The sequence below is a fragment of the Neoarius graeffei genome, chromosome 1 (assembly GCF_027579695.1).
Source record: "Neoarius graeffei isolate fNeoGra1 chromosome 1, fNeoGra1.pri, whole genome shotgun sequence".
Classification (NCBI taxonomy): Eukaryota; Metazoa; Chordata; class Actinopteri; order Siluriformes; family Ariidae; genus Neoarius; species Neoarius graeffei.
This window is the reverse complement of record NC_083569.1, coordinates 58263908-58276382: the sequence shown is the minus strand read 5'-3', so window position 1 is coordinate 58276382 and position 12475 is coordinate 58263908. Positions and strand designations below refer to the sequence as shown.

At 42.3% G+C, this 12475-nt stretch overlaps 1 protein-coding gene across 1 annotated transcript in view; it reads left to right on the top strand.

The window, feature by feature from the left end:
- frem1a (Fras1 related extracellular matrix 1a) overlaps window positions 1-12475 on the top strand; it is a 55452-nt gene that overhangs the window by 41342 nt on the left and 1635 nt on the right. Inside the window, exons 24-34 of the mRNA XM_060935430.1 lie at window positions 69-333; window positions 1863-2280; window positions 2810-3011; window positions 3164-3308; window positions 3761-3890; window positions 7788-7860; window positions 8019-8168; window positions 9938-10149; window positions 10245-10292; window positions 11759-11929; window positions 12072-12203. Coding sequence (XP_060791413.1) covers window positions 69-333; window positions 1863-2280; window positions 2810-3011; window positions 3164-3308; window positions 3761-3890; window positions 7788-7860; window positions 8019-8168; window positions 9938-10149; window positions 10245-10292; window positions 11759-11929; window positions 12072-12203 — 1946 coding nt within the window. The remainder of the gene's footprint in view (window positions 1-68; window positions 334-1862; window positions 2281-2809; window positions 3012-3163; window positions 3309-3760; window positions 3891-7787; window positions 7861-8018; window positions 8169-9937; window positions 10150-10244; window positions 10293-11758; window positions 11930-12071; window positions 12204-12475) is intronic.

Genomic DNA, 12475 nt, shown 5'->3' with positions numbered 1-12475 from the left:
AGAATGGTTGATATACATGTTTAATAGTAGATCAGATCATGTGGAGTTTCACTATTTCTGTTCTCCAGGAGACATAGCACTGTTTGTAAAGCCGGTGAGAGCTAGCTATGGAGACCATGTAGTGATCACTACAGACGTCTTGCTGGCTGTAGATGGCACTGAAAAGCCAGAAGAGCTGCTCTATGTGATTACTGTGCCTCCAGCACACGGTCATATGGAGTACATCAAACACACTGGAATTCCCATACACTCCTTCAGCCAGCTGGATGTAGTGGCTAATCTGGTGTGCTACGTCCATGACAACAGAGCTACTTCACCTACAGAGACAGTGCAGTATGGACCATGCTTGTTTTGCTTTTATGATGTCAATTTGTGACATTTATATTGGGTTTAATCAATCTATTAGAGGAAAAATCCACACTGGGAAATATCTAATAATCATTCCACTCGATCTTGTCGTACATGGCTTACAGCCGACGAGGCGCATAGCGCCTCGTCGGCTGTAAGCCATGTATGACGAGATTGAGTGGAATAACCGTTTTACTCTATCCACATTCACTGGATTTTGAGAAACCAAGCATTTTTATTTTTTGCAAATTCAATACAGTAAATAAAAACTTTATACAAAATGTCCGACAAAATAATTTCCAATTAGAATGTAAACAAACCGGTGACATAATTGTATCAATTTGTGAAAAATGCTATAATAATAATTCTTGAAAAATAAAAAAAGATACGTTCTGACCAGGGGTGGCACGGTGGTGTAGTGGTTAGCGCTGTCGCCTCACAGCGGGAAGGTCCGGGTTCGAGCCCCGTGGCCGGCGAGGGCCTTTCTGTGCGGAGTTTGCATGTTCTCCCTGTGTCCATGTGGGTTTCCTCCGGGTGCTCCGGTTTCCCCCACAGTCCAAAGACATGCAGGTTAGGTTAACTGGTGACTCTAAATTGACCGTAGGTGTGAATGGTTGTCTGTGTCTATGTGTCAGCCCTGTGATGACCTGGCGACTTGTCCAGGGTATACCCTGCCTTTCGCCCGTAGTCAGCTGGGATAGGCTCCAGCTTGCCTGCGACCCTGTAGAACAGGATAAAGCGGCTACAGATAATGAGATGATGAATACCAGTCTCACATTCTTAGACAGAAAATTGAAATCTAGACTCATTAAGTTCTTTTGTTTGTGCCCTTAAGGGCAAACCCTAGAAGGTTCTTTGGAGACCCCTGTATTTCCTCTCAGGGAGAGTTCTTTAAGAAGCTAATTAACAATTATTCACTGAAGGTGTGGTGAATATCGGTGATTAATAGCAGAGACAAAGTCGAGGTTATTATTCACTGATATTCACTGAGGCTGATAATTGTTTTAGTATAAAACACACCGGTGATTGTTAAAAAAATGTATTAAAAAAATCATTGATTTCAATCTTCAAAAGCAGCATGCAAATGTAATGCGCACAGACTTGTGTCACATATCCATGCCGACTCACATAAAATACTTTGTTTTGAAATAGATAAAATATATAACAATTCCACTTTACCTTTGAATAGTTTTAGACCAAACTTCATAGCATCCTTAGTGCTTTTAGGAACAGCATTTTCTTTCATAATTTGTAATTCTTTCTCACTTACGGTGAAGCAATTAGCTGCCATTTTGCTGAGTCGCTCGAGGTGATTATCGAGAAATAGTCCAAATCTCTCGACCAAACAGCGCACGCGATTTCCTATAATCACCTCCATATTTATACTAAGATCCATTAACTAGCAAAAGAACCTTTGAGGAACCCTTGGGAAGTCTTTTATTCTAAGAGTGTACAGAATCTGAAGTGTATACTAATTCTTCGTTTACATCTTGGATTTTCTAAATTGTTTGTAGGTTTGTCATCAGTAATGGAAAATCCACACGTAATGGTACTCTGGAGATTTTGGTGGAGATGACAGACAGAGTTCTCCCTACGCTAGTGCAGAAGGCTGGTCTGCAGGTTCCTCAGGGTTCTACCATTACTATCACCTCTGATAACCTGCACCTGTCTGATCCAGATACCCCACCCCATTCCCTGATGTTCATGCTGGTGCAGCCCCCACAGTACGGTCAGATTATTGTGAAAGGATTCCCCTTAGCTCCAGGGAGCAACTTCACACAGCAGAACCTACAGGACCTGGATGTTGCTTACAGACACTCAGGTGGAGCTTCTCAGATTGATCGCTTTACATTCACTGCTGCTGACAGCACGGCAAGAGGCTTCCTGGTGGGAGGGAAGGTGCAGACAGAGCCAGTCTTCTTTTCTATACAGGTGAGTGGAGTTGAGTGTTATCCTATGAATTTTTGGTGCAATAGAAGACCACTTTATAACACATTTTTATGATTACAATCATTTCTATAGTATCTGAGATGGCTATGTAATAAGTAAGGAAGAAAAACACAAGGGGCATTGCTGTTACAGGAAAATAATCAACATAAAGGTAATGTGATGCTGTCACCACCCCGAAGTTGATTGTTTTCCTATAACAGCAAGTCCAAAAGTTTTTATCTCTCTTATACCATATGAATTTGTCAATGATTACCATTTTATGTTAATACAAACATGTCAACAATACTCTCAGCACTGTGCTGTTATAAAAAATTAACCAACAGCTACTGACTAATCAGATTTCAACAGAGCCGTGGTGATATAGTTCACACTGTCGATAAACCGTCATAGTGTTTCAATGAAGTACCGATACTATAATCATGTTAAACTACAGAGAATTTTCATCAGGGTTGTCTGTAGTCTTTGAGGTACAAATATATTTTTGACCATAAATGTGTGCGCGTGTGTTCAGATTGAAACTTTAGACCAGTCTCCTCCAATCGTCATGGTGCTTGAGACTCTGTGGAAAGTGGAGCTTCTAAAAGATGGACGCTATGGAATCTTTATTTCATCCAGAGAATTAAAGGCTCAGGATATGAATATTGCAGATGAGAACCTCATCTTCCACATACTCAGAGCGCCTTACTTTGGATACTTGGAGAACGTCACCAATGGTAAAAAGATGTACAACATTTTTATCAGAATATCTGCTGATAATGAAGTTCCATAATCCTATAAGGATATAAGAGTTTGTTGGTTGTGTCATGGTGTACTGAGCATATCACTGGTCAACCTGTCACCATCAGACTTCCTGTTGTATCTCCAGGTGTGTTTGTGCATCAGAAGTTCACTCAGAAGGATCTGAACAAGAGAAATATTCTGTATATAATTAACCCTTCCCTGGACACTTTAAATGACAGTCTGGAGTTTGCAGTCTCTGATGTACTGGGCAACACTGGACCATCTCACAAGTAAATGCATGCTAGAAAGAAAAAAATTGCTTATACACAATAAGCTCATAATGAAAGCTAGCATTCTGAAAGAAGCGGTTTGTAATTTTAGTGCTCCCTGCTGCCTGTGAGGTGAATTGCAATAGAAACAGACGAGCGTTCCATTTCTCCTTGAAGCAATATGTGCCTTGAAAGTGTCCTTTTCAGGAAAAGAGGAAACGCTCTTGGCAGCTCAGTTTTGACCCGAGTTAATTTCCAGGCCAGAATCATTTAAACAGAATGAAGAAATTAGCCAGTTCTATTGCATGGCAATATTGCAAGTCACTGTTTTTCAAAATTAAAATTGAAATTATGATTACCACATGTCTAAAACACATTTGAATGTTGTCATCAGCACCTTCAAGGCATAATAAGAGAAAAACTATCAGTGTCCATGAATGTTCATCTTGTTATTTCTGTTTCTCTATCTGTAGATTAGAGTTCAGCTGGGTCAGTGTAGAGCTGACCAAGACAGAGTATCGTGTGTGTGAAGGCAAAGGACCACTCTCTGTTACTGTTCAGAGGAAGGGCAATATGCAGGAATCATCATATGTAACTCTCAAGGTGAAAAAAGTAGGCCTCTATTTTAGGGTGACCAGATGTCCCGGTTTTACCGAGACAGTCCCGATTTGGGGTTGTGTGTCCCGAGTCCCGACAAAAGTCTGTCGGGACACGGCTATGTCCCAGTTTGCGACTGAGCAGCGTGGGAATCATTAGCGGAGAAATGTCTGCATTTACTATTTTGATGAATTGACAGGAATCGCAAACTTTCCTGGTTACTGCCCCCTGGCCCTGTGGCGTGGGTGTTTATTTAGCCACATTATTCCAGACAACAGAACGTGTTGCCATGCAACAATAAAATAAACATTAACTGGCGCGAATGTTCTTTGTCTAGCAGCTAGCAGCAGTAATGCCGCAGCAATTATGCCGAAAAGAAAATGTACCGGGTTGGCACGGTGGTGTAGTGGTTAGCGCTGTCACCTCACAGCAAGAAGGTCCGGGTTCGAGCCCCGTGGCCGGCGAGGGCCTTTCGGTGCGGAGTTTGCATGTTCTCCCCGTGTCCATGTGGGTTTCCTCCGGGTGCTCCGGTTTCCCCCACAGTCCAAAGACATGCAGGTTAGGTTAACTGGTGACTCTAAATTGAGCGTAGGTGTGAATGTGAGTGTGAATGGTTGTCTGTGTCTATGTGTCAGCCCTGTGATGACCTGGCGACTTGTCCAGGGTGTACCCCGCCTTTCGCCCGTAGTCAGCTGGGATAGGCTCCAGTTTGCCTGCGACCCTGTAGAAGGATAAAGTGGCTAGAGATAATGAGATGAGAAAATGTACCTTTTCCAAAGATTTACAGGGCACCTACCCCTTCCTCCGAGAGGTGCAGAACAATGCGCATGAAGCCTACTGCACACACTGTAAGTGTTTTGTTCTTGTACTGAGTTGGGTAGCCTATGTTGCAAATGCTGTGCGCTCCTGTGGGGGCTTTCCTCGGGCTGTCGCCCCTCTCCTCCTTTACTGCTGTTTTGTTTGAGTGTATATTTACGGAAGCCGCGAGAGGCCCTTCATATAATCTTTTTTTTATTTACCTTGTTATCCCGAGATAACGACATAACTAATTCAGGATCTCGAGAAAACAAAGCAATTTCATGATCTCAGCTGTATCACTGTATCTCCGTCGGTAGAGACGAAGCCGGGCCAGTCTTCTGCGGAGGTGCCGCGGACTAATTTTGAAATTATCCCTTATTAAAAGACTTAATGCAATCTCTCCCTGTGTCAACCCCTGATCAAAATATTGCCTTATTAGGTGATCGATTATTCCAGACATTCTAATCACCAAAGTTGCATCTATACAGAATGAGAAATAGCCCCAAAGTCAGCATATCACAAGTCTCTTGGTGCACCTGAATGAACCATTTCTCAGCTGTTTACTCGAGATCATGAAATAATTGTTTTGTTTTCTCGAGATCACGGAATAACGGTTTTGTTTTCTCGAGATCTCGAATTAGTTGTGTTGTTTTCTTGAGATCCTGAATTAATTATGTCGTTATCTCGGGATAACAAAGTGAATAAAAAAAAAAGGATTATATGAAGGGCCTCTCTCGGCTTCCGTAGTATACAGTGGTGCTTGAAAGTTTGTGAACCCTTTAGAATTTTCTATATTTCTGCATAAATATGACCCAAAACATCATCAGATTTTCACACAAGTCCTAAAAGTAGATAAAGAGAACCCAGTTAAACAAATAAGACAAAAATATTATACTTGGTCATTTATTTATTGAGGAAAAGGATCCAATATTACATATCTGTGAGTGGCAAAAGTATGTGAACCTCTAGGATTAGCAGTTCATTTGAAGGTGAAATTAGAGTCAGCTGTTTTCAATCAATGGGATGACAATCAGGTGTGAGTGGGCACCCTGTTTTATTTAAAGAACAGGGATCTATCAAAGTCTGATCTTCACAACACATGTTTGTGGAAGTGTATCATGGCATGAACAAAGGAGATTTCTGAGGACCTCAGAAAAAGCGTTGTTGATGCTCATCAGGCTGGAAAAGGTTACAAAACCATCTCTAAAGAGTTTGGACTCCACCAATCCACAGTCAGACAGATTGTGTACAAATGGAGGAAATTCAAGACCATTGTTACCCTCCCCAGGAGTGGTCAACCAACAAAGATCACTCCAAGAGCAAGGTGTGTAATAGTCGGCGAGGTCACAAAGGACCCCAGGGTAACTTCTAAGCAACTGAAGGCCTCTCTCACATTGGCTAAGGTTAATGTTCATGAGTCCATCATCAGGAGAACACTGAACAACAATGGTGTGCATGGCAGGGTTGCAAGGAGAAAGCCACTGCTCTCCAAAAGAACATTGCTGCTCATCTGCAGTTTGCTAAAGATCATTTGGACAAGCCAGAAGGCTATTGGAAAAATGTTTTGTGGATGGATGAGATCAAAATAGAAATTTTTGGTTTAAATGAGAAGCGTTATGTTTGGAGAAAGGAAAACACTGCATTCCAGTATAAGAACCTTATCCCATCTGTGAAACATGGTGGTGGTAGTATCATGGTTTGGGCCTGTTTTGCTGCATCTGGGCCAGGACGGCTTGCCATCATTGATGGAACAATAAATTCTGAATTATACCAGCGAATTCTAAAGGAAAATGTCAGGACATCTGTCCATGAACTGAATCTCAAGAGAAGGTGGGTGATGCAGCAAGACAATGACCCTAAGCACACAAGTCGTTCTACCAAAGAATGTTTAAAGAAGAATAAAGTTAATGTTTTGGAATGGCCAAGTCAAAGTCCTGACCTTAATCCAATCGAAATGTTGTGGAAGGACCTGAAGCGAGCAGTTCATGTGAGGAAACCCACCAACATCCCAGAGTTGAAGCTGTTCTGTACGGAGGAATGGGCTAAAATTCCTCCAAGCCGGTGTGCAGGACTGATCAACAGTTACCGCAAACGTTGAGTTGCAGTTATTGCTGCACAAGGGGGTCACACCAGACACTGAAAGCAAAGGTTCACATACTTTTGCCACTCACAGATATGTAATATTGGATCATTTTTCTCAATAAATAAATGACCAAGTATAATATTTTTGTCTCATTTGTTTAACTGGGTTCTCTTTATCTACTTTTAGGACTTGTGTGAAAATCTGATGATGTTTTTGATCATATTTATGCAGAAATATAGAAAATTCTAAAGGGTTCACAAACTTTCAAGCACCACTGTATATTCTCAAATCACTTGTCTCTTTTTTGTTTCTGTTTAACATACCATTCTGACAGTTTGGACATATTGCTGTGTTGAACAGCTTGTTGCACCTTCCATTAAAGTGTTCACTTTTGTACACATCTTGCTTTATTCATTCAGTTGTGGGGAATGGTTAGTAAGGCTGATTCTGACCTAGGCTATGTTAAGGTCACATATCTACTTTTTAAGTTCATGCTATAGTGCATACAATTTTAGAGATATAGCCTACATGTGCATATGCATTCTTCTTGGTGTTCTCACAAACAGGTGAAATAAATCAGTTTAAATTTGGCCTATGGACATAGCCTGGCCTATTCTCAGCCATTACAAAATCTGCTGTCTGACCATAATTTAACTGATCTGTATACCACTATGCTACTAGATAACAAAATGCCTGTTTGTTTTATTTCATGTGAGATGTTGATAAATGTGAGCTTCAACAAAATGATAAGAGCACCTCTCTGACTGTCACGTTTACGTAAAAAAAAGGTGTGTGTGCACGAGCATGGTCGCACGCAAAAGTGTCCCGGTTTCAGACTAGGGAAATCTGGTCACCCTACTCTATTTGCAGTTAGTAGGAAAGTGAAGGGGAAACTGGCCTTTAGTGCACTATGACCAGTCCAAATCCTTGGACTTTCAGAAAACATGAAAATAAATGAGCGAATTAACTCTTTGCTTGGTTATTTTATATAGTTCCATGACTATGTCCTCTTCACTCCTCAGGTAAAGGAACTAACAGCAGCTATAGGAAAGGACTTCAAATCAGCTCCCTCAACTCTGATTCAGTTTGACCCTGGTACTGTACATTTACTGGCTCTTCCCCCCCCCATAAAATCCTACTTTGCTGTCACCTACAGCTATTCCATCAATGCCTTGTTAATAATATGTCAAAAGGATGAAAGATGCATGTTAAAACCACTTATCAGACTGAATACTAAATTCGTGTGCGTCCAGGTGTGGCCAGTCGTCAGTGGAAGGTGGAGCTTGTGCAGGATTTCCTGGAGGAGGCTGAGGAGATGTTTGAGGTGACACTGGATTCCCCTGTAGGTGCGATACAGAGAGGAAACAACAAAGCTGTCATTACGATAATGGACAACAAGAACGGTCAGTTCATAAATGAATATTTAAGTAGCAGAGGTTTTATGACTTGGCAACTACAACCCCGATTCCAAAAAAGTTGGGACAAAGTACAAATTGTAAATAAAAACGGAATGCAATGATGTGGAAGTTTCAAAATTCCATATTTTATTCAGAATAGAACATAGATGACATATCAAATGTTTAAACTGAGAAAATGTATCATTGAAAGAGAAAAATTAGGTGATTTTAAATTTCATGGCAACAACACATCTCAAAAAAGTTGGGACAAGGCCATGTTTACCACTGTGAGACATCCCCTTTTCTCTTTACAACAGTCTGTAAACGTTTGGGGACTGAGGAGACAAGTTGCTCAAGTTTAGGGATAGGAATGTTAACCCATTCTTGTCTAATGTAGGATTCTAGTTGCTCAACTGTCTTAGGTCTTTTTTGTCGTATATTCCGTTTTATGATGCGCCAAATGTTTTCTATGGGTGAAAGATCTGGACTGCGGGCTGGCCAGTTCAGTACCCGGACCCTTCTTCTACGCAGCCATGATGCTGTAATTGATGCAGTATGCAGTTTGGCATTGTCATGTTGGAAAATGTCTTCCCTGAAAGAGACGTCGTCTGGATGGGAGCATATGTTGCTCTAGAACCTTTCAGCATTGATGGTGTCTTTCCAGATGTGTAAGCTGCCCATGCCACACGCACTAATGCAACCCCATACCATCAGAGATGCAGGCTTCTGAACTGAGCGCTGATAACAACTTGGGTCATCCTTCTCCTCTTTAGTCCGAATGACACGGCGTCCCTGATTTCCATAAAGAACTTCAAATTTTGATTCGTCTGACCACAGAACAGTTTTCCGCTTTGCCACAGTCCATTTTAAATGAGCCTTGGCCCAGAGAAGACGTCTGCGCTTCTGGATCGTGTTTAGATACGGCTTCTTCTTTGAACTATAGAGTTTTAGCTGGCAACGGCGGATGGCACGGTGAATTGTGTTCACAGATAATGTTCTCTGGAAATATTCCTGAGCCCATTTTGTGATTTCCAATACAGAAGCATGCCTGTATGTGATGCAGTGCCGTCTAAGGGCCCGAAGATCACGGGCACCCAGTATGGTTTTCCGGCCTTGACCCTTAGACACAGAGATTCTTCCAGATTCTCTGAATCTTTTGATGATATTATGCACTGCAGATGATGATATGCTCAATCTCTTTGCAATTTTACACTGTCGAACTCCTTTCTGATATTGCTCCACTATTTGTCGGCGCAGAATTAGGGGGATTGGTGATCCTCTTCCCATCTTTACTTCTGAGAGCCGCTGCCACTCCAAGATGCTCTTTTTATACCCAGTCATGTTAATGACCTATTGCCAATTGACCTAATGAGTTGCAATTTGGTCCTCCAGCTGTTCCTTTTTTGTACCTTTAACTTTTCCAGCCTCTTATTGCCCCTGTCCCAACTTTTTTGAGATGTGTTGCTGTCATGAAATTTCAAATGAGCCAATATTTGGCATGAAATTTCAAAATGTCTCACTTTCGACATTTGATATGTTGTCTATGTTCTATTGTGAATACAATATCAGTTTTTGAGATTTGTAAATTATTGCATTCTGTTTTTATTTACAATTTGTACTTTGTCCCAACTTTTTTGGAATCAGGGTTGCACTTTGTGGCCTTTGTGGCCTATGACAGCAGTCTTTACCATTTCAGTAGGCAACTAAATATGTACATTTCTTCCATTTCATGCATTTACAAATCAATACTCATTAAGATATGGATGCCTCCACAGGGCAGTGTGTTGAGAAACAGTCTCCCATAGGCCCAGATCTTCAGGGTAAGGAGCTCCAAGCAGGGCCCTACCCCAAACATGGTTCCATCCAGGTAGAGACCTTGCCTATCACGGTGCGAGATGGGCAAGAGACTGCCAGAGGTGATAACTTGCCTCAAGTTATTACTCCCATCTCCAAGAAAAGACTAAGAACCAATGGCAATAGAAAGTCTGTGAGTTGATATTCTTATATAAAATATGTGCCTCCTGTAGGCGATGTATACCTTGCACCAGTGTAATTTGTGTAACAGCTTATTTTTACCCACAGATTCAACCCTCTTCAATCATTCGGAGTGGATCTGATGTTCTTTACACTGTAAGTCAATGTACCATGGTTTCTCATGCTTTTACTAATAGATATTGCCACTTGGCTTTACTTAAATCCGAATTCAGATTTAGATCCCTAATGAGCAAGGCAGAGGTGAAAGTAGTGAGAAAAACTTCCTGAGATGTCATGAAGAAGAAACACTGGGACAAACCAGACCCAAAAGGGAACCATCCTTCTTCTGGGTTATATTGGATAGTGCCATTTTGATTTGTCATACTAGAAAGTGTAGAAGAGCAAAGTCAAACAGTACTAAACGATGTTTAGTAGGACCTTATTGTGAATAAGAGTCTTGGGATTGTCTCTAGAGGCAGAACCTATAGTCCATCCATCCATTATCCATACCGCTTATCTGTCAGGGTCACGGGGGAAGCTGGAGACTATCCCAGCTGATATTCGGCAATAGATGGAGTACACCCTGGGTAGGTCGCCAAGCTGTCACAGGGCTAACACAGAGATGTACAGCCAATTTAGAGTAGCAAGTTGACGTAATCTGCATGTCGTTGGACTGAGAACCCAGAGGAACCTCATGCAGGCAGGGGGAGATCAAGCTAGCTCCACATAGAATGGCCCCAGTCAATGGCGAGGTTCAAAACCAGAACCTTCTTGCTATGAGGTAACGGTGCGACCCAAAATTTATACTCTTGACTGCAATAATTAAGTTTCTGCATACAGTATATCATCTCCTGCTCTTCAGAAATAGCTGTACCGTCAGTTAATGCTCATCTCATCTCATTATCTCTAGCCGCTTTATCCTGTTCTACAGGGTCGCAGGCAAGCTGGAGCCTATCCCAGCTGACTACGGGCGAAAGGCGGGGTACACCCTGGACAAGTTGCCAGGTCATCACAGGGCTGACACATAGGCACAGACAACCATTCACACTCACATTCACACCTACGGTCAATTTAGAGTCACCAGTTAACCTAACCTGCATGTCTTTGGGCTGTGGGGGAAACCAGAGCACCCGGAGGAAACCCACGCGGACACGGGGAGAACATGCAAACTCCACACAGAAAGGCCCTCATCGGCCATGGGGCTCGAACCCGGACCTTCTTGCTGTGAGGCGACAGCGCTAACCACTACACCACCGTGCCGCCTCAGTTAATGCTATAATCATTAAATTTACATAACAGTTTATTTAACCTACATAGTGGTTAGCCTGTCTGCCTCTTGATCAGGAGATCTACTCATGGTCGGGTCATACCAAAGACCATTATAAAAATGGTGCCTTCTGGCAAGGCACGCTGCAATACATATGCGAGTGGGGAGTCAAACTCTCACGATTACCAGAGAACTATCCCCCCACTGTAACCCTAGCTATGTAATATAGGTGAGAGGCCGAGGGCTACGTAACGGAAATCGGCGCTGCCAAACGCGCCTTGAATGGTGCAGGAAGGACTTTGACTTTTATTTAACCACTTTGAAAGGAGTTTCTCTACACTTTTCTCTATTGCAGTATCATGGAATAATGTCACTGACAGTGGAGGATGAAACTACTGGGTTTAACTCTAAGAAGAAGGCTCAAGTGCAGGTAACCAGTAGAGGGCAGCAGCGTTCCCTCCCAGCCAAAAGCACCAGCCACCTTACAGCACTTTCTACAGATAACCAAAGAAGGACAGCTACTCAGGTATAAATCCAGCATGGAGCATACAGAATGTAATTTATAAGATTTGTATGTTAAAATCAAGGTGCCTATTTACAACTAATTCACTACATATGTGTGCAAGTTTATCCCAATCTAATCAGTGTATCTGTTGTTATGTGCTCAGAATATATTGTCTAGGCCTGAATCTAAGGCCTGCACTCTAGAGCTGGCAGGTTTTCTCCATTTTAATGCAAGCTTAGGCCAGCTCCTGCAGTGCAATGGGATATCCTGGAAACCCTGGGCTGCTACAGATGAGGTAATCAGCATAAGACAGACAGCATACTTCATCCTCATGGACATCAAATTCCATCTCATCTCATCATCTCTAGCCGCTTTATCCTGTTCTACAGGGTCGCAGGCAAGCTGGAGCCTATCCCAGCTGACTATGGGCGAAAGGCGGGGTACACCCTGGACAAGTCGCCAGGTCATCACAGGGCTGACACATAGACACAGACAACCATTCACACTCACATTCACACCTACGGTCAATTTAGAGTCACCAGTTAACCTAACCTGCATGTCTTTGGA